This window comes from Trematomus bernacchii, unplaced genomic scaffold (genome assembly GCF_902827165.1).
Source record: "Trematomus bernacchii unplaced genomic scaffold, fTreBer1.1, whole genome shotgun sequence".
Lineage (NCBI taxonomy): Eukaryota > Metazoa > Chordata > Actinopteri > Perciformes > Nototheniidae > Trematomus > Trematomus bernacchii.
In genome coordinates, this window is record NW_022987821.1 from 1,591,922 (window position 1) to 1,614,148 (window position 22,227).

The following is a 22,227-nucleotide window of genomic DNA, read 5'->3' on the forward strand; positions in this document are numbered from 1 at the left end:
CGGAACACCGGCAGGTTATGGGAAAGTCACCGTTTTGAAGCATCCGACAGGAGGTTAAATTATTTAAAACAGAAATGTGTAAACTAACTGGAATTCGTGTACCATAACTACGGTTTGGTTACTTAAAACAAACGCTTTTTGAGTGATAATTTCTGTGCTGCTTTCTGGTAAGATGCTTCATTTATATCACAAATATTACAGATGCTAATAGCATGCTAAGTGTTGACCATAGGCAAGGCAAGGCAAGGCAAGTTTATTTATATAGCACCTTTCAACACAAGGCAATTCAAAGTGCTTCACAAAAATGGAAGACATTAAGAAAGACTATGGTGTTAACGTGAGGCTCCCTTTATCGACAGTTTGACTGTTGACATTTTGTATTAACCTTTTGGAATATTTAGCCAGTTAGAAATGTATTTTATAAAATGACACAGTTGTTAAACATGTACTTTAAAAAAAGACACAGCACTATGTCAGAACAATTGCAAGCTTTGCTTAAAATAATAGAACAAAAATAAACCTAGTATATTATATTTCAAAGGATGTATAACAAAAGCTAACAGTAATTCACATGTGCAGTCCTGGAATGTAACCAGAGGCACTTTTTACTCTACTGCTTTGATTTGAAAGCTTTAGTTATTTAGCAGATTTCAGATTATTAAAACTAAATTAAAATCACAATGTTTTTTTTAGCTAACTTTATACGTTTTCAAATTGGCTCCACCTCTACTAGCTGCAGCATTAAGTTGAACATCCTAAATCACATGAAGCATAACTATTACTTTTGCTACTATAAGTTTAAGTATTTTAATGCAGGTCTTTTTATTCTGTCGTATTTTACTTTTACTTTATCAAAATAAACACATCCACCTGCATTTGTGAAGCTGTGAGCAGCAATGTTGGTGCCTGAATTGGACAAAAAGTATAGCGTTAAAATTGATTATCAAAATGTGATGTTACTTAATCCATTTCCTGTTAGTAATCAATTTTTTAAAGACGAAATGTCATTAGAAATAAGGGATCCTCACAGGACAGAACAAAAAGTGATATGATATAAAACAAACTGGACTACAAAACCAGAAGACAAATATTATCAGTCATATGGCATTTTCTGGGACTTCTGTTGTTAAAATACAGCAACCTTTTTAGTAATGTTTGAACCTGGAGCAGCCCACCCTGCTCAGAGGACCTGAGGGTCGCAGCAGTGCATGAAACATAATTTTAAAGTCCATAAAGAAAGGCTTTCCCAGAAAGGCTGCTTGTGAGCCCAGTGTGTTTTGATAGGACCATTTAACAGCTGCTGAGTTGGACAGCCTGTGTGCCCTGACAGGATTACATTTGCCCTCAGGCTGTTTATTTTGATTTTAAATGGAAACAGAGTGCAACATCCCAACCCACGGCCGTGTGTTTCTCCCTCTCTGCCAGCTGAAGCGTGATGTATCCAGAGCAGCCCAGACCGGGCCCCGCCCCACAGAGACGGGCAGATTCACCCTCCGGGGGCACGTGGAGCACCGGCCTACTGCAGGGCCTCCTCCAGAGCGCCAGGCCTCCTCCCTTCTGCTCCCTGCTCCCCAGGGTCCATGCTGCTGATGTGGCTGCTGCCCAGCCCGCACAGATGCCCTCTTCCTCGTCCTCGTCCTCCTCTTCAACCAGTCCTCCACCCATCCCCTCTCCCAGCGCCATGTGGAGCAACATGGGCAGGCCAGAATTAGCAAACACGGGATGGGGCCGCATCAAAGACCTCTTTGAAATGGAGTTGGTATTTCTGTTCCTTCATGACTTGTCTTCTGTTCTTTCACTTAACTTTTGTGCTGTCAAAAGTGACCCGCTATGTCATACAGCTATCTCTAAAAATATTTTTTAAACTTGAAATGTGATGACTTTTACTTAAAGGTGGGGTAGGTAATTTTGGAGAAACCAGCTCGAGATCGCTAGAATTAGAAAATACACAACCGGAGAAAATCTGCCACTTCCTTATAGAGCCCCTCCTCCAACACACACGAACGCGCACATGACCAATGAGGGCACGAGATAAGTTTGTGCACAGATGGAAGGCTGACAGGCAGGTAGGCCATCCAGTTATTTTAGCCGGGCCGGCTAAAATGATTGGTCGTGCTTTTTACACCGCTACGGCTTCCACAGATGACATTTTTTTAATGTATTTATTGTCAAAGCATTTCATATATTCATTGCTATCGGGATGTTAAGAGCATTCCATGGATTATAACAAAAAGTGTTTCTGAAATAAGTGACATAAAAAAATACCTTTGTGTGTAATTCCTAAAAAGCCATACACCACTGAGGTATACAGTATTTTTTTTGGATGGTCATTTTTGACACGGCCGTTATAAAAACACACACAAATTCAGAATGTCTGCTACTCAATAAACACAGACCAAACTTTCCTGAAGCTTATTCTCTCCACGACAACATTTGTGAGGAATGACCAGTTGTTTGTGCATGCTTAGCACATTTGGAGTTTCAAAAATCAATTACATAATTTGTATTTAAGCGTTTAGCATCACATCTGACCTTTAGGACAAAGGGAGTATACAGATGTTTAAGTATACACAAGGATTTACACTGTTTTGTCAATAATTCGTCCTTGACAAAACAGAGAAGGACCACTAGGAACGAGTGGATTCGAACTAGAATCCTTCATACTATCATAGAGACATTACATCATATTTATTATAACAATTGTATTTTTTGCTGTTGTTTTTCAAATGGGAGAATCTATGCACACAGTAGTAAAAAAGTGAAATCATTGAATGCATTAAATATGTAATTTCACTGTAACAAAAATATGGAAGGACAGCTTAATGTACTTAATACCATCTTTTTCAGGCTGAAAACTAAGTTTAATAAACTCTGAATGATCCGATTTAGTTTATAAAGAACTTCTTTAGGTTATTTATTTGTAATCATGGCATTGATTTGTTTGTTAAAGGAGGTGGATCTCTTGTCTCCCTGCAGTGAGAAACACACGTACCCTGAGGAGCTGACCAGCGTGATAAAGAGCGGGGTGGTGGGTGCCCTCGCCGGCCTGCTGTACGGAGGCGTGCCTGCAGCCCGCCACGCCAGGCAGAGCTACATCCAGGTCAGCCAGGCAGAGCTCTACAGCAGCCGAGTGGAGGCAGTGGTGAGTGGACGAGGGGCAGAAGTGGACGAGTGGACTGTCTGAGTGTGGAAGTGTCATTAACTCTACTGTTGAACAGAGATGGCAAAAGTAAACACATCCTATCCTAAGTTTGGGCTTCGAAATGTACTTCAGTAAAAAGTACCCATAACTAGCAGCTGTTTTAAAGAGTACCTGACCTCCCTTTATATTAATAGAACAATAATGTCATTGTTAGCTAATGAATGTTTCCATGCTGAACAACGGCAACATGACAACGTTTTCATTGGTCCCTCTTCTTTAGAGAAGACCAGGAAATGATGGATACACGGATCGTGTTCAAATCAATAGGCACGCAATGACTCTAAATAATAATGATCACGCCACCAAACACACATTCAAACTAAAGGAACCAGCCTGCTTGGAAAATGTAAGAAGTAGAAAGTACAGGTATTTGTGTTCAAAATGTAAGAAGTCAAAGTAAAAAGTAGTGGAGTTAAGTACTGATACCAATAAAATGTACTTAAGTACAGTAACAAAGTATTTGTACTCCACTACTTCCCACCTCTGCAACAAAGGTGTAAAAACTCAAGGTCAGGTATAAGGAGTAAAGTTACAGTAACCTCAATTGTCTAATATTCCTCACTGTTTGTTTTGCACACTCATCAGTTAGTTTTGTGATGATAATTCCGAGTCCTGTACATTTTGACTCTGCGCGTAATCCTTGCTGATTATGTTCTAGTAAAAAAAGACTGCACTACAGGGAGATATTTGTATAGTTAATCTTATAGCATCATGGTAATAACATTCAACCTTCTGATTTTTGTCCAAATCAGCGCTCAGCCCATAGTGCAGCAATCCGAGGATTTGTGAGATATGGATGGAGATGGAGCTGGAGAGTGGCTGCTTTCGTCACGTTATTCAAGTAAGCAGACACATTATTCATTGAAGTAGAGTAAAGGAAGGAACATTTAGTTGTTTACAAAGAAACTCAACAAAGATGAATTAGTTCCGGTTATTCTCCTCTCAACTGAAATACCAGAAAGGCCTGTTTATTTGTTTGGCTCCAAGTTATGGGAGTCAGAGCAAACGGTAACAGGCTCTGTGGCAACAACTTGCTGCTAAATGTGTAGCAGTAATGAATCGGTTGTAATTCATATTTGATTTCATGTTCAAAATGTCCTTAAATGGCTTGGTTCCTCTCCCTCATCCCTTGTCTGTTTCCTTACCTCTATAGTTCTGTCAGCACTGGGCTGTCCGTCTACCGGGACAAGAACGCAGTCAGCCATTATGTCGCAGCTGGAGGTGAGTCGCAATGTTTTCATGTTATTTGTGCCGGAAAAGCAGACGGAGCGCTCTCGTCACAATCACATATCTCCGTCTGAGAGTCATGTCAACGTCATCATTACGATGTTACTGGCACCAGTTCACAAGTCGAGGGCCTTTTATTGCACTCTCTCTCACCTCATATCCTGTCATCTGTCTTCTACAGTTTTGTAAGTAATGCATAACAATGTCCATCCATTGATAAACAAAAGGCATTACTTCATGAATCCACTGCCCTGAAAATTGAATTGTACTATTTAAAGAAATAATCATTTCCAATATGCATGGATGCCATCTTCGGCTTCCCAAATGTTGATACGATTGGTAGAATTTCTGTTACTGACCATAGTAGTGAAACTTTTGTAATCCTCATTTAACCAGATGACAAATTGTTTTAACACAGACAGTAAATATAACAGCACATTAAGTTATGGATGATGATGATGATAAGATGTGTGTGTGTTTGAGCAGCTGTGACTGGAGGTCTGTTCAGGCTGAACCTGGGCCCGGGGGGGCTGCTGGCAGGGACCCTCATCGGAGTGGTACTGGGGTAAGGCTTCTGCTTCCACAAGTGTCCAACACATCCACCTGTTACAGTAACGTTTCTAAATCATTCCTCACATGTGAGTTACATTGTCAAAGGCTGCAATGCGTATTTGCTCGTGCTTGTGTCCACGTTCGTGCCTGAGAGCAGAGAGCACTCTGGCAGCCAGCTGCGCCCCTCCCAGCAACCCTCTGTCGCCCAGCTGGACCCCCACCCCCCCTTCTTCTCTGTTTACGGGGCCAGAGGGACTCATGTGCACCGCAGAGGGCCGTGTTCTGGGTACTAGAGCAAGGAGGCAGGCCAAGGCAGCAGCTGCCCTGCTCCGACTCTACCATCTCTGTTATTCCAGCATCTCGTCTCACTCTACCATGCTCTGATCTGGACTTATGCTTCACCCCCTCTCCTCCACCCTTTCTTCTCTCTCTGTCCCACTTTCACTCGCTCCTCTGGCAGCTTTCTGCCGAGCGCACAGAGCCAAGAGCGGATCTGATTGTGTAATGGAGAATGAGTGTGAGGTGTTTGATGGTGTAACAGACTGGAGGGGCTGGTTTGGATCGTCTCTGTGATCATCACTTGGCTCAGCCCTGCTCTGTTTCTCCTGCTGGCTACACACTCTCATGGCTTCCTCCTCTCCTCGCTGTCTGCCTGAGTGACCGGCCACCTGGAGCGTCTGATGTGTGCAAACAGCCCCGGCCCCGGCTCCGTCAGGTGCAGTGGGGACCGAAGAGGGCCAGATGAAAGCAGGCAGCTAATCGTAAAGCACATCACGCTCCAGATCTCAGCCCAGATTCGGCCTCTCGTCCGGGGCACATGGCAGAGGAAAGCGTGACTTTGTGAAACACCAATGAGGGGATATGCCACTAATTTATTACAATGGTGCAAATAACAGACAGCTTAAATGTGTTGGCAATAAAATAGCTGCTCACATGTGAAAGCTGGATGTGTTGCAAACAGATTATACTATAGCAGGAAGTGTTTCAGGAATCTATTACGTACCCAGTGTCCTCAGTGTTGAAATGTCCAGGAAAGTGTCAACCATAGATGTTACATTACATATATGTATCACCTGGTGTGCCCACACATTAGAAGTATACAGATTTGTGTTCTGCTTGGTATTGTGTTCTCATATATATTTGATATTTGCATTTCCCCCTCGCAGGTTGCCCACCGGCGCTCTGATTGTTGGCATGCGGTCGATGGCAGGAGACAATTCCAGAGACCAAAGGAGGAGAGAGCGCAGCGAACTGTACGATCTTAAACTCGCAGAATGGTGAGATATATTAGAAGACTTTAACATTATTTTTACACTTTTTATAGGATATTAGTATTAAAACTAAAAATGTTAATTAAAAGTTGGTGTTATCCTCAAGTCACCTGTCCCTCCTTCTTTTTCCCTGAAGGACGGACCGACTGAACGTGACAGAAGAACTGATCGGAGATCTGAACGTGGGCTCTCAGGCAGAGGAAGTCAATACGGACATGCAGAGGATCCAGGAGCTGCTCAGTTTACCAAAGAACGAGGACGTGACTCATGAATCTCCCAGCCAATGACAGTAGCTGCCTCACTGACTTCTCTGTTGAACATTGAAGGTGGGACTTCACACAACTGGGAGGAGACATTGGTCCCTTCTCTGTCTGGACTCTTAAACTGAATGGAAACTGCTTCACATCACCAACCACTGACCTGTGTACATCTGTCTTTGTGAGGACCACAAGTCCTCAGATATTGGGAGTTGGCACATTTTGGAAAGATAACATCTTTAAATGGACTCCACATCATCTGGCTTTACTTTTCAAAGATTACATGTGCTATTTCCAGTTGATTTAACATATTACAGTATTGAGTGACACAAATAATGAGATTAAAAATCACTAAAACATCTTCAAATAAAATGAACATATATTTACATAGATGTATCGACCTGAACTGACCTTTCTGCCCATTCAGTTATTGTTCTAGTAGTAACTGACAAATGTCCTTCATTTCTGTCCAAAAAATGGCTTCTGTATTTTCCCCATGTCTGTGTCTATGTGTAGTTTGTTTCCAACTTTGCCTCTGGGGCTTTTCAGCAACTAGGTCAAACACAGCCGTGGCCCCTGGTGTAAACAAGATGTGACACAGCAGCAGCTGGGGCCCGGGATGCAGGGAGACTGCTCACATGCAGATGGGCAGCCAATAGAAACAGCTTTGATCCGTGGCAGGTAGGCTTGGACCTGAAACGTTGAATTTGTCAAAGTAAACATGGAAAGTTTAAACATTTTAGACTCCTATTTGGTTGAATGGCAGTGTGTTTGCTAATCTTTAAAAAAACACTTTGCTTAAAATGGACACTGGTCGTTTCCAATGTAGTTTAATGGGATGTACTCTATTTGGGTTAAAGATTATTAAAACAATGCAAGTTTTAAATGTGGGATTCCCTGGCATCTTGTGAAAGTTTGGAATCATATATACTCAATACTGTAAACTCCTATTTAGTTTTGAGAGGATTATTGCTTTTAAGAATGGACTTTTAGTGCCCTCTATTGGTGGCTTATGGGAACAGCAAATGTTTCCCTAATGGAAAGGAATATAGACATGACTTATTTTTAATTGATAACTTCAATAACATACTATCATTCCCCAGTATAAAGTCCAGCCTCCTTTTTTGAAAAACACAAACAAAACAAAAATACTATACAATGATTTAACAAGACAAATTATACCGTTTTCAGAAATGTTCCATTAACTGGTTTTGCATCAGATGTAAATGAAGTCCTACTAGATGCATACAGGCCCCCAGCTAACTGGATCTTCAAGCTAACTTAATACATGTACGTTTTTGGCAAAAAGTATAGCCATGAGACCTTGTTTAGCTAAGACATCACCACATGGAATTTAAGGACATCATCAAATTGTAATATTTTGCAAAACTATTGTTTAATTTTTCCTAAATAATTGTTTACTATAAGTAATTCATACAACAGAGTTGAAATGTTGAGCTTGACAATCTCAATCTGACAATAAAAAAATGAAATATAGGTAAGAAAAGACACTGACACATGCCTTTCTTTGCCGCCTTTTCCTCATTAGACTTCTGTGATGTCACTCCCTCAATGCAGATGTCACATGGACTGATCCATTATTTTAATAGGGGGGTAAAATGTTTAGCGTGACGGGGTTGAAACAAACTGGGGGACGAGTGTCAATAGTGCAGTTTCATAGATAATTCATTTATTTTTTCAGACTTTTTTTTCTCAGTTAAAGTACACGCGCATATGATTATATTAGCATCAAAATGTTGGTATAATTGGCAATTGTTATTTCTTTAATATTCAATGAATATGTGATGATGCTCAGTGAGGACATGCAAAAATGTGTGTTGTCTACTACAAAGACAACTAATTATTATAAAACTAAAACTAAAAATATATATTTAGTTTTACATTGTAATGCAAACACCCTGTTCCTTTAATTCAGTGCTTTAAAATGCATATTGTAGTTTCCTTTCATTTAAAATCTCTGAAGTAAGCTTGGGGGACACAAAGGGCACCCGATTCAGAGAATCGCCTTACTAAATATCCATTATTATAACACATTCTCTGTAGTTTCCACGCACAAAACGCTACATCCCAAAGTGTGAGAAAATATCCCGAATTTGCACTTTGTGTGGAGTTGATCTAATTTAGATACGTCTAACAGCACTTGATGACGCCCCTCGAGCAGAGCTCTGCCACAGTATTGGCTCATTCAAGTCTCAACGAGCGCGTGGATGGTGGGGACTGGGGAGCGTCATGTGGTGTGCGAGGACCCTCCAGCGCGTGTCTATCGAGGCGGATTCTCGCCGCAGCCAGGCACCAGAAGAACTGATGCCAAATAATCATGGAGATTAATAAAAAAGACGGAACCGACAACCCGCTGTCCTCTGCCAGCTGTTTATCAAAACTCTTCCTGTGGTAGGCTATTGTTGTTACCTCTCGTCATATCCAAACGTGTTTTCATTGCAGCTGTTGACTGTTCAAAAGCACTTGAGGACCTGAAGACTTTTGTATTGGAGAATCACGACTTAAATAATACAAAAAACCGATAACAAATCTTCGTCCCATTGTTCTTTTCCCACCGAGACACCATCGAGGAAGCTGACATTTGATCATATTCTCCCAAGTTTTATTTTCGCTTGCAACTCATTCAAAGTCATTTCCCCTGCAACTTCTAGGCATGTCCAGTCACTAAGTTATTCCACTAGTTACACATTGTTATTCTAGCACAAAGTTAAACGATAAGCTAAATAATGATTTCCTATTGAATTTTACATTTGTCTTCACATAAATCAAATAAATATATTTAGACTGCAATAGAACATCTCACGTATAACACTGTTGCTTTTAAGCAGTTTACATTTTTGCTTCGGCAGCACATTGAGATAACTCTCGATTTAAGATGTATTTAATATCTTATATTGATGTATTGCTTGATGCTTTCCCCTCGTATACCGCATCAGCATGACTCACGGTGTTTTGGTTCAGATTCCTGAATAGATTAACTTCCTGTCCTGGTCAATAGTAGCAGGACATTGGCTGAGCGGGCAGACACAGATAGGAGCGCTTGTTTAGTGACTTGATGCTGCACTGTTAGTTTTTGCAGCCAAGCAGTTCTCCGGACATTTGACGGCTCTGGCACAAAATGTTCCCGACCCTCGCCTACCCACCGCAGGGGGAATACATGGCTGCAAAGAGTTAATTCGTTGTCTGTAAAATGCGAAATCCTGGGATTCCGTGTAGCACAGGTGCTGTTTAACTGACATAATTCAGGTTTCTTGAACGCCCCTTCATACAATAATCTGGCGTTGAGTCAAAAACAAGGAATATATTACTGTATACAGGAGACTGGGGTCATATGGAAATCAGTTAGAATTTACAGCCATTACAATCCAATTGCAGAGCAGCTTTCAAATGAGTTGATGTAATTAGTGCGAATGCTGTGCCACAGCATTCCACTATAGTACTTCAATTCTTTATTCTTCCCCTTATTTCACCAATACTTTGGCTCTCCATAACTTCAGTTTACTTTCAGCTACAGAAACCATTCAAATATCAAACTATTCAGCCTGTTCAGGAATCGATGGGAAACCTTCAACTTTTTAAAAATATTTTATACTTTTTGAAATATTCAGCTTTTTAAACTCTTTTTTTAACATGGAAGTCAATGGGAGATGCCTTCAAATCCTCTTTTCCTACACCTTGCGCCAAATGCTACTCCTTCCACATACTTTCAGCTAGACCAGGGGTGGGCAATTATTTTTTACAAGGGGCCACTTCAGAAACTCGAGCTGTGTTGGGGGGCCGAATCAAAAATAAGTTGAACTTAATTCTGCTCAATATACCAATACTGAAAAGGTGTTTTACAGTATGTTAAAGATAAGAAATGAATCAGCTTTATACAAAAAGAAATGAGTGCTTTTGATTTTTGTTTTTTAGTTCATTTTACTTGTTCATTGAGAAAAATCCAGTCTGTCTTGGGCTTGAACAAGTGCACGGAAATCTGGTTCAATGTCTGAGGTGGATATGCGAAGGACAGCTGAGAGGTGATCATCAGTGATAGAGGATCTGTATCTGGATTTGTTGAACTTCATCACTGAGAATGTCTGTTCACATATGTAGGTAGATCCAAAGAGGACCATCATCTTCTGAGCACGTCTCCTGATGTGTGGAAAGTTCTCCTCTTTCAGGGAAGCGTAAAACTCAGGCAGTGAGACTGACCTAAAGTGCTCTGACAGAAGTGTGTCAGACTGCAGGTCAATGAGTTCAAGCTGAACATCACTGGGTGCATCATCCACATGGCATGTAAATGGGGAAAAGATCATGTTCATTTTATTCTCAACTGTTTTGAAGTCTTTAAATCGCCTTGAAAACTCACCATGCAGTGCTTCTAACATGGATGAGTACCTCTGGAGGTGATCAGCTGATGGTGTGGCTTCCTTCAGTGTTGGCAAGTGCGTGAGAATGTTGTCCTCCATTTGGCTTGAGAGAAGCTGCAGCTTTCTCATGAAAGCCTTCACTGCACTGTACATGTCATGCACAAAAAGGCCCTTGCCTTGCAGTTTGACATTTAGTTCACTCATTAGTGCAGTCACATCTACAGCGAAACCAAGGTCTGCCATCCAGTCTGCATCTGAAAGCTGTGGGATGTCGTTTCCTTTCTTCACACAGAAGTCTTGAATCTCTTCTCTCAGGTCCCATACTCTTTTCAGCACTTTGCCCAGGCTGAGCCACCTGACAGCTGCATGGTAGGGTATGTCACGATGTTCAGTCTCACTTTCCTCCAAAAGTGCAACAAACTGTCTGTCTATATTAGTTACAACATCAACAACATGGTTAATTTTTAACACTGACTTACACAACACTTCCTGATGTATAATACAATGCAAAAATACCAATTTCTAATCAGGGTTAATTTCTGTCACTTTATCCTGCATTCTCTTCAATAGTCCAACATTTTTCCCTGTCAGATTTGGACAACCATCCGTTGTCATGCCTGTCAGCTTGTCCCATTTCAGTCCCAACTTTTCCACACATGCATTTACCTCCGTGAACAAATCACTCCCTGTTGTTGTACCTTTCATTGACTGCATGGCTGCCAGCTCCTCCGTGATTTTGAAGTCTGTAGTTATCCCACGTAGGAAGATGAGTAGCTGGGCAGTGTCACGTACATCGCAGCTCTCATCCAAAGCCAAGGAAAAAAAGTCAAAGTTGACCGCTCTGTTCTGCAGCTGAAGCTCCAAATTTCCCGCGATGTCCTCAATTCTCCTCATAACAGTGCGTCGGGAGAGCGGCACTTTCAAACACTCCTTAATGAACTCTCCGTCCGAAAACGGTTTACTTTTAACCTGTTAAGCCCCAACGCCCCCATCGGCGGGTCTTCTTTTTTTTAAATTTTTTATTAATTTTTTTTATTTTAATTTTTTTTCTTTGAATGGAATGAATACCTATGGTGATAATTCAATGTAATACATAATTTTTATAGTCTGGTACCTGAAAAAGGTCAAATGGCACTGATGGAACCAGATATACCCAAATGTGCCGAAAGCCTATTCCGCCTGGAACTTTTTTTTGCTAAATCTCTCTAAAAAGGTCAAATTTAACTTGTTTTACCTCAATCTTGATACAGGGTACTTATTATATGTTATAGTTTGGATTCCTATAGCTTTTAGTCTACTAACCCATCATCCAAGGGTGGTTTTCACTATAAGTAATGGGTTTTTTGTAGGCGGAGGTAAGAATTTACCTTTTTTTACTATGTTCCATCTGAATTTACTCTGACTGAGAAAAATCTATATTGATTCTGACACTTCTACATCCAACTCACAGATGTAACCTTGCTTTGAGAAAAGAAATTATTCATATAACCCTTTTAGAAGTGAAGTTGTAGTCATTTGTTTTGGGCATGTCATTTTCGAGCCTGAAACATGAAAAACAGGCTCGGGGCTTAACAGGTATAACTCGTCTTGACAGCTGCATCTCTGGATGTGGAATGTTTTGTGAAAATGTGTTGTTGGCTTTGCAGCTTAGCTAGCAAAGCATCCGATCCCTTTGCCCGCTCTTCCTCAGACAGGTTCTTGTATTTATCTGCGTGTTTGGTAGCATAGTGGCGACTCAAATTGTACTCCTTGAACACAGCGACCTGCGCACCACAAACTAAACACACAGCTTTACCTTTCACTTCTGTAAATAAATACTTAGCGGTCCATGTCTTGTTGAAAACGCGGCATTCAGTATCGATCTTTCTTTTTTTGCCCTGAGCGGACATTTCGAGGACTAGCCGGCCAGCATCACTCGTAGCTGTTCACGGCATGCGCGTTTACGTAAATAAATAAAAAAAACAGCAGTGCCCTTTTCAAAATAAAAGCAACACAGTTAGAAAAGTATTTACGCTTTTATTTTGAAAAGGTTGCTGTTTTTTTCATTATGTTATAATTTATGATCAACCTCACACGGGCCGGCCAAGGCCGGCCAACGGGCCGGATGTGGCCCGCGGGCCGTAAAATGCCCACCCCTGACACTTCATTCCAACTTTCAAATGATCACAACACCTTCAGCTATTCAAACTTTACTTTTATTTTTGATATCTTTTACGGTTTTTTACTTATATTATCAACGTTTAAGTTTTGGTAAATGTACAGGCTGTTTTAGATTTTAGAGTGCGTGACATCATCACTTAGAGCAGGGCTATTCAATTGGCGGCCCGCGGGCCAAATCCGGCCCCCGGGTGATATTTACTGGCCCTTTGAGTATAATGTTAAAAAGTTTAATTTTTAAAATAAAGTTTAATTTTTTTTTTTTTTTTTTTTTTTTTTATATAAATGTTTTGGGCCAGAGTGACTTTATTCCAGAGAGGGTGTTAAATTGAGAGATAGAGGGGAAGACATTGCTTGAAAACTTTGGCGGGCTCGGGTTTCGAACCCACCTACTAGCTACTGTAGTGACAACTCCTGTCATTTATTGCGTCTCTGCGCGCGTCCTCGTGGCTCGCGTTGCCCTTCACTACAAGCTCGCGCACCTTCAACGGTTTCGCGCCAATGGTACGATTCATCAAACCTGGTCAGCATAGTTGGATATCAAAATGTCTCTTTCTACGTTAAAAAAACGAAAGGTTGACACCGAAAACCGGCAATTCAACAGCGAGTGGAAAGAGAAGTACTTGTTTGTAAATGTCAGTGGAAGGCCCGTGTGTTTAATCTGTAATGAGTGTTTATCGGTGTGTAAAGAGTACAACTTGAGAAGGCATTTTAAGACAGCTCACGCCAACTTTGACGCCACTTTTCCAGCGGGCTCTGATGCTCGCCGCCAGAAGATTTTGGGGTTAACTTTGTACTATGACCAAAGACGTAGCTCCCTGTTTCGGGCTTGCACTGACCAAGAGAGAGCTACCGCAGCATCCCTACGAGTGGCCTGGGTATTAGGCAAAAAAGAAAAGGCCTTTTACGGACGCAGAGACAGTCAAAGAGTGTATGCTTGCATCAATTGAGGAAGTGGTTGCAGATGAGAAAATCCGAAAAAGCGTTATTGACTCAATTAAGAACATTCCGATTTCTGACACGTCAACATCAAGGAGAGTGGAGACCCTTGCATCGGACGTTTTTGAGATTCTCTTGGACAAACTGAGAAAGGCGGAGGTTATGTCGCTAGCTATTGATGAATCCACTGACAGCAGCGATGTTGCACAACTGTGCCTCTATGTTAGATTTTTTGATGGTGAGTGCTTTCGGGAGGATCTACTTGGATTAATTCCTTTGGATGGACACACGACCGGTGAGGTGATGTTCCACAAAGTGGTTTCGTTTTTCAAGGAGCACAAGTTGGAATTGGATCGTATTAACATGCTTGTAACGGATGGGGCACCTGCGATGTCGGGCCGAACACAGGGACTGTCCGCTAGGCTGGCAGATGTGGCTCCACAGCTGAGATCGCTTCATTGCCTCATCCACCAAAGCCTCCTGTGCGCAAAACTAAGTGGTGAGTTAAAAAACACAATGGACTCTGTCATGGCGATTATTAACTTTATTCGTTGTAACTCCAGTTTACAGCACCGCCTTTTCCGCCAGATGTTGTCAGACATGTCAGCTCAATATAATGATTTGCTCATGCACAGTGACATTAGATGGCTAAGCAAAGGAAACGTCTTGAAACGATTTTGTGAACTTAAGGAGGAGATCATGGCGTTTCTCCGCAATTCAAAACACAAAAAAGCCAACGCCTTTCTGTGTCTGATAGAGAATGATGAGTTTTACGCTGCCGTTTGCTTTTTGAGCGACATTTTCCAACATCTGAACCAACTCAATTTGGAGCTGCAGGACAGAGATAAAATGGTCACACAACTTGTGGAGAGACTCCATGCGTTTCAAAAAAAGCTCACACTTTTTTCTACGGATTTATGTCCAGGCAAAATGCTCCATTTTCCAACACTGCACACTGCAGGTTTACAAATCACCGAGGTGATGACTGGATTTATGGACGCATTGAAAACCAACTTTGCCGCGAGGTTTGAACATTTCAGTCTCCCGGCTGAAGTGATGAGATTTGTGAAGGACCCTTTCTCTGTGAATGTAGAGGGAGAGTTTGCACTGAAAGGAAAGGAGCTGATTGTGACATTAAATGAGGCGTCTTTACAACTCGAACTCATTGACATTCAGTCATCAGATGACCTGCGACAGTCATTTCAGCTGGCAGGTTCTGAAAAGTTCTGGACTCATGAAGTCAGCTACGAGAAATTCCCTCATTCAAGGGGTCTTGCACTTTTTGTCCTCACAATGTTTGGCTCGACTTACACGTGCGAATCGGCATTCTCACACATGAATGCCATAAAAACTAATAATCGCGCATCCCTCACTGACCAGCATCTGCATCACTGTATGCGTATTGCCATGACAACGTATACTCCCGACTTCCCTGCTCTTGCTAAATGGAAAAAATGCCATTTCTCTCATTAGATGGCACATATCTGCCAAGTTGGTTGCAGACTGTATGTCAGTTATCACTATGTTAATCAAAAAAGGTTTGAGTTTTAAAAGGCTGTGTGTTGTGGTTTTGTAATTAATACAAGTCTTTTGATAATTGTTTTTGCTTTTAATTAAGCAATTGATGTGGTATGGCTCACATGTATTTATTTTTATTATACCATAATATGCACTGTTGTTTGTGTATGGCCCTAAATTGCTATTTTGTGTGAATTATTAGATCATTTAATCTAAATCCAATGATGTTGATGGTTATATTAGCTTCACATGTACTGAGTTCTGAACTTGCCATTTATAAAGGCCTTGGGGCTATGTTTGATTTAATTAAACAAAATATATGCACTCCACTATGCTGTTGTAGTATTTACTGTATCTGAAGCTCTTAATATGATTGCTCATATTTCAAGCAATTTTTTTTTTCTAGCCGGCCCCTTGCTTTGGATAATTTTCATCAACCGGCCCCCATTCTAAACTAATTGAATAGCCCTGACTTAGAGTGTAGAGGGTCTTAAAAATCTAAGGAAAAAAATATTTTAAAACTGCTCTCAGAGCCAAAATATACAATCTATTCAAATAATTTCAAAAGATTTCAGGAGCATTATTAGTCTGGCCTGCTCAATTGCCTTCATCTCAAACGGACACACCGTTCTGGCCCAATAGTGATCAGAGTGACAAAAAGTCCACCTAGCTCCCAATAGACTCCCATGTTAAATTTGACCGGAACTTTCTTCAGAACAGAGAGAAGTCAACTTTAGACAAACTGCTCCCATCTTCACATTTGACACACAAAACCCCCAAAAAAACCATATATCAGTTCATTGGGGTTCCCTGATGCTCACGGTCTGGTCATTTTTGTATAGGAGCCATAGTTTTTGAACAGGTGGCAAAATTGTCAGATATACTCCTCAATGCATTCTTATGGGACTCAGTGCTGCAGTTGGTTGTCATGGTGTTGATGGGCAGATTGGAGCCACACACACACCTGAGTGACATCATCTAATCAGAACAGACACCATGGAAACCTTTGATCTCTGGACACACTATTCTTTTCTGTCTGATGGAGACTTCATACTGACTTCAACAGGTTCCACATATTTTATACATTATTGGTGACGTATGGTTTTAGTCGAAAAGTTTGCAGTCAAAATATTCTGCTGCTTTCCCAAGCCTTTTTACTTTCTTTTCTCTTTTTAATACAAATTCATTCACTACTACTTACATCTGATATTTAACTCCTTCAGCCTATCTTCAGCTGCAGAAACCATTCAACTATTACATTATTCAGCTATTTCAGGACATCAAGGCTATACATGTTGTTTATACCTTTTTTAAAACCTTTTCTTTTAAATATTAAGCTTTTTCTGCATTTTTGTAGCTAAAAGCAGCTACCATTCAGCTAATAACATATTCAGCTTTTTCTGCATTTTCAGCTAAATTCAGCCACAAATGTTCACAGTTTACAGCATTCGCATGCATTTTCTGCAGGAAATGCATTTTCTAGTTCTAACCTGCACACAACAATTCTGAGATATTTTGTTAAGCGTTTACGAAAAATGAAATGCTTATTCTTAAATAAGTGCCAAGGAAAAGTCTGTGTGATATGCATTGAAAGCCTAATAGATTAATGTATGTAAAGCTAATCAGATCTGACCCATCTATTAGAAAAACAAGTAAGTAAGCACACTTGCTGTCAAAGGATGTATCTGCAAGTAGCATCTGCATCACAACCTGTAATGGTGTTAGCCTCTCCATTGAATACTTAAGCGATACAAAAATACAATGACACTTGTGTGAGTCATATTCTGTTTAAGTGGCATCACCCCTAAGTGTTTCTAACCGTCTGTTCCAGCTGGTTAGTCCCGTTGCTGCAGCTCGGCCAGAAAAGGAGGTTGGAGGAAAATGACATGTACAGGGTTCTTCCAGAGGATCAGTCCAAAGTGCTGGGAGAGGAACTACACAGGTACTAAATCACCGTGATGCACTGTTGGACACCTCCCAAAAGTCTAAGTCTGTATGCATGCATGTGGAGCCAACAATAACCACTAATTCACTATGTTACTGTACAGAATGAACATGCTGCATTTTCAATGTTGCAGATGTTGGGACCATGAAGTCAGAAAGGCTACGAAGGAGCTCCGGAAGCCAAATCTCACCGGAGTTCTCATTAAGTGCTACGGGATGTCATACGCAATGGCTGGGTTGTTTACATTTTCACTGGTATGTTCTGGCTATTTAAATCCTACTTTACATTTTTCCAAGTGTAATTCATTGTGGGGGGAGGATAAGAAGTAGATTGGTATACCCAAAGGTATTCATCCTACTCAAACTAAACTGAAAGCTTTTTGAGAACAGCTGACAGTTAATCTCTTTTGGCATATTTGACAAGCATGTCAGACAAATATCTTGGGGCCCGGGCAATTTAGTGTATTATGTAATTTGACGAAAAAGTTGTAGGAAGCTGCAGTTGAAGAGTTTCGCCGATGGCATCCAGTGTCGTAATGCATTTGTGTCCCTCTTTGACATAAAGGAAGCAATCAAAGTTATCCAGCCTCTTCTTCTGGGCGAAGTGATCCTGTTCTTTGAGAATTATGACGAGCAGACGAGTCTGTGCATGGTGTATGTTTACGCAGCTTCCATGTCCATCTCCACGTTCGCACTGACCATTCTCCAACATCTCTACTATTACCATGTCCAAAGAACAGGCATGAGGATCAGAGTGGCCATGTGTCACATGATATACAAGAAGGTCAGTGATGGGGCAAGCACAATTTCCACTCCTATAAATATGCTGGGAATTGTTTGAGTATTATTTACCAGACAGGTGACTTGTCTCTCATCAGGCTCTGGGCCTCAGCAGTGAATCCATGGGGCAAACAACCACGGGACAAATCGTCAACCTCTTATCAAATGACGTCAATCGTTTTGATGAGGTAAGGCTAGATCAGGGATAACACTGGCACCATGTTGAATAAAATAAACTGTTAGTGTGTATGTTAAGTGTCTACTATGCCATGTTTGAACACTGCACCTCATCACAAAGCCTTGTGAAAAAAAAAAAATGAAATACAGGCTTGTTGGAATTGGACTCACGATTACTAATTGTCTCGATAGATTACACTGAATCTGCACTACCTGTGGCTGGGACCACTGCAGGCCATGGTGATCATCGTGTTACTATGGTGCCAGATCGGACCCTCGTGTCTGGCAGGTGTGGCAGTCCTTGCCCTCATGATGCCTGTGCAGACAGTGTTTGGAAAGCTCTTTGGCATCTTCAGGTACGCAACAAAGAAACTTAAGAAGTGCAAGGTGGCACTGTTTGCTCTTTATTTGTTCTATCTGGACATTTTTCGTTCAAAGTAACGCAGATTTCTCATAAGTTTGGGAAAAGTGGGGTATTTATTAATATTCCTGTATTTTTAAAACTTTGTTTACAGGAGCAAAACGGCAGTCCTTGCTGACAACAGAATCCGCATCATGAACGAAGTGGTGTCTGGCATCAGGATCATCAAGATGTACGCCTGGGAGAAACCCTTCTCAGCTCTGGTTACAGACGTCAGAAGGTAAGGATGCAACTGTTTTGTTTAGAACAGACTTAACAATCTTTGTAATAGTTTCCGCAGCGATAAAATGGGCTATTCATTTGAACTGGGACCACAGGAACATGTGCATCATATGTCCACTAACTTTGGAAAGAATATCAATCCTATGCAGTTTACTTCAGAACTTAATTCAGTCTGGTGCTCCACCCTCTCTAGACTTGAGTTTTGGCGTTGGCCAAAGTGGTGGCGGAGTGTCAAATATCTGCGTTAGGTTGGAGCCAGCTGTTCAGCCAGCTGTTCAGCACAGCTTTTACCTTCAAATCAAGGGGAAGCATTTCGTCACAGCGTCATTGGTTAATCCTGATTCTCAGCTTTCAGTAGGTGTTGTATTGTTAGCTCATCTCCTCTGTCGGTTTGTTTACGGCGTGTCGTACTGGATTCTGTCCTCCCGGATTCTGTCCTCCCGTATGTATCCTTGTCGTCAGCCTGAAAGATCAGCTTAGGGTCCCTGTGACCTACGGTTTGTTGTTTTTGGCTCGCAGGTTGGCCTTACAAAACCTGGTAAGACTTCCCAGTGTCAGTGGGTTCCTCTCCGCCACAGCTGCAGCCTCAATGCACTGTGTCAAAACAGAGCAGTCATTCCAAGGAAGAACCACAGCTTTATACTAATCATAATAAATTAGGTTGACTTTAATGTTGCAGAAACATTTTTTTAATTTTCATTTATTCTCGCAAACATTTATAAACCACAACATCAAAGGGTTCTATCGCATGAAAGAGATACATGGCTCCCAGATTATGCTCAGGCCATGTGGTATTTGTCTTATTTAGTCAACTGTCAATACACCCAACAAATTGTGATAACCTTAGACTCTAGATGATGTTATCAGATGACTCTCCTCAATGCTCAGAGACCCAGACTGAATTATTAGCTTTATTTTGTTAAAATAGAGCGGTGTTTAAACCTTTACGAACAAGTGGATCAGAGGAAAAGTGCTTTAATGACTGGTCCTAAAACAACCTAATCAGTCCTCTATCATATAAGATTTCATTTCATTTAATCGTTTATTTGAATAGGGACAATGCACTTTAATGAACACTTTAGACAAATAATGCTTCAAGTGTAAATATGCCGGATTTTAGCTTTGAGCTAATTTCCATCCGTAGTCCCTGACATATAACATATAAGATTATGTGTATCTTGTCACTTTTAGTTTTACAGGGGTTGGATAATCATTGACACTCTGACTCAGACACTCTTATTTACACATTAACTCCTTTCTATGAAACCATTTGGAAATCCTAGAGCTTTTAAAAATAACAGGATGTATTCATTTACAATGACATTTCTTTTTATTTTTTTTAAACGTGAGAACATTTGACTGCTGTATCTAGATAAGCACAAGTTAAATCTTCCTTGTTGTAAAGTTTAGTGTCTTTTCTGTTGTAGAAGTTCCCTGTTTTTTTGACAGAACTGCAGGAATTTTCTCTGCACATTTTTGCCAGATTACGGGTGTTTCGTAATGCTATCGCACACTTTTGTAAAATAAGCAGGTCCAGACTCACTTGCATTAACTGAGAATTTAGGAATCTACATGCTTACTCATTAATAAAAGCATGCACAAAGGGATATAAGATGGTGCCTTTGTGTCATTTGATTTATGTGTCACGATCTTGACCTTCCTCATGTTGTCTTCTATTCCAGGAAAGAAATCAGGCAGATTTTGAAGAGCTCCTACCTACGAGGACTCAACATGGCCTCCTTCTTTGCCAGCAGCAAGATCATAGTCTTTATTACCTTCACTGTCTACGTTCTCCTGGGGAACACCCTCGATGCCAGCAGTGTGTTTGTCACAGTTTCCCTGTACGGCACCATCAAGCTCACCGTCACCCTGTTCTTCCCACTGGCCATTGAGAAGCTGTCGGAGACTGCGGTTAGCGTTCGCAGAATTGAGGTAATTTGGTTAATTATTTCTACCTTAGAGATGTGTCTAAGTGAATTACTTTGCACATAATTGAAGTCCTGAATGGCTGGTTGTTCTACCACAGATAACAGGTTTGTGTAATCTGTTACTGGCCCACAGTAAACGGGGTCATTGTGTAACTGATCTTTCAAAATCCAGCAAAGACACCAAAGATAAGGATTATCTGCAAACTAGGGGGAACAACTAGTGCGCATTTTAAATCTTGCTGTGTCCTTAGTGAATGATCAGTAACACATTAAATAACACAAGGACGTCCAAGACACTCTCTTCACAACCTGAATCCTAATATCAGAGTTTATGAGTGACCCTGTAGGTAGTAAAACAACTGCAACAACAGATTATAGGTTGGAATTATAGGTCACAGTGACAATAGTTCTAAGTCTTGTGTCCATTAACCACTTCCAGGGATTTCTTCTGCTGGAGGAGATTGAGAGGAAAAGCTGTGGGCTTTCTCTCAAGGAAAAGAAGGACAACTCTGTTGAGATTAAGAAGATGACCTGCTACTGGGATAAGGTGACTATTTTACCCCTAAAACGTTTTCTGACATTACTGTAAATGTCATCTTACAGAATATGTGTGTGCTTTGATGCAGTGTATTGCAAACATTGCAAGTCTTGAACCTTGTGTTAGAACCCAGAGGCTTGTGGTGTGGTTTTAAACAATGTGACTAAATGCCACATCTGTTGTGAAATACAAGAATTTCTATCTGGTAATTGTAACTCAATTACTGTGTTTTTTGTATCCTGCAGAGTTTGGATGCTCCATCGCTGCAAAACATCTCTATCACAGTGAAGTCTCACGAACTTCTGACTGTAATTGGCCCAGTGGGTGCCGGAAAGGTCAGTACAGCGGTGTAGACTACTTCATCTTCTGGATTATGAAGGCCTAAAACTGGCCTACGGAGTTTTGTCTGAGCACTAACCATATTTAAAACGGTCCATTCCCTGTTCCTACCAGTCCTCTCTGCTGAGTGCCATCCTGGGAGAACTGCCTCGTGACTCGGGAAACCTCAAGGTCAAAGGTCAGCTGACATATGCCGCGCAGCAGCCCTGGGTGTTCCCCGGAACCGTCCGCAGTAACATCCTGTTCGGAAGAGAGTTTAACCACCAGAGGTACCAGAGAGTCCTCAGGGCGTGTGCTCTCAAGAGGGTGAGATACAACAAAGTGCCCTTCCTCATAAATGATGTAATATCAAACCCACCTGCAACCCATCAATGTTTAGTTA

At 41.2% G+C, this 22,227-nt stretch overlaps 2 protein-coding genes across 2 annotated transcripts in view; both read left to right on the top strand.

The window, feature by feature from the left end:
• The first annotated feature begins 13 nt into the window (after positions 1-13).
• On the top strand, positions 14-7,317 carry timmdc1 (translocase of inner mitochondrial membrane domain containing 1). The gene is made up of 8 exons (XM_034151219.1): positions 14-167; positions 1,426-1,755; positions 2,977-3,142; positions 3,955-4,043; positions 4,356-4,423; positions 4,916-4,994; positions 6,148-6,258; positions 6,389-7,317. The coding sequence occupies exons 2-8, from the start codon at positions 1,436-1,438 to the stop codon at positions 6,537-6,539; spliced, it is 984 nt and encodes a 327-aa protein (XP_034007110.1). The 5' UTR covers positions 14-167; positions 1,426-1,435; the 3' UTR covers positions 6,540-7,317.
• A 1,418-nt stretch (positions 7,318-8,735) lies between these two features.
• The window catches only part of LOC117498968 (multidrug resistance-associated protein 4-like), a 30,129-nt gene continuing 16,637 nt past the window's right edge, over positions 8,736-22,227 (top strand). The window contains exons 1-11 of the mRNA XM_034151184.1: positions 8,736-8,921; positions 17,328-17,438; positions 17,575-17,695; positions 18,006-18,224; positions 18,319-18,408; positions 18,590-18,753; positions 18,913-19,038; positions 20,723-20,972; positions 21,408-21,515; positions 21,752-21,841; positions 21,960-22,151. Coding sequence (XP_034007075.1) covers positions 8,848-8,921; positions 17,328-17,438; positions 17,575-17,695; positions 18,006-18,224; positions 18,319-18,408; positions 18,590-18,753; positions 18,913-19,038; positions 20,723-20,972; positions 21,408-21,515; positions 21,752-21,841; positions 21,960-22,151 — 1,545 coding nt within the window. The 5' untranslated portion in view covers positions 8,736-8,847. The remainder of the gene's footprint in view (positions 8,922-17,327; positions 17,439-17,574; positions 17,696-18,005; positions 18,225-18,318; positions 18,409-18,589; positions 18,754-18,912; positions 19,039-20,722; positions 20,973-21,407; positions 21,516-21,751; positions 21,842-21,959; positions 22,152-22,227) is intronic.

What these genes read in the sequence shown, in the direction of transcription:
- timmdc1 (XM_034151219.1), top strand. Translation starts at nt 1,436, where the DNA reads ATGTATCCAGAGCAGCCCAGACCGGGCCCCGCCCCACAGAGACGGGCA. An exon ending in GCTTTCGTCACGTTATTCAA is followed by an intron (nt 4,044 to 4,355) that starts GTAAGCAGACAC and finishes TTACCTCTATAG; the next exon opens with TTCTGTCAGCACTGGGCTGT. An exon ending in CTCATCGGAGTGGTACTGGG is followed by an intron (nt 4,995 to 6,147) that starts GTAAGGCTTCTG and finishes TCCCCCTCGCAG; the next exon opens with GTTGCCCACCGGCGCTCTGA.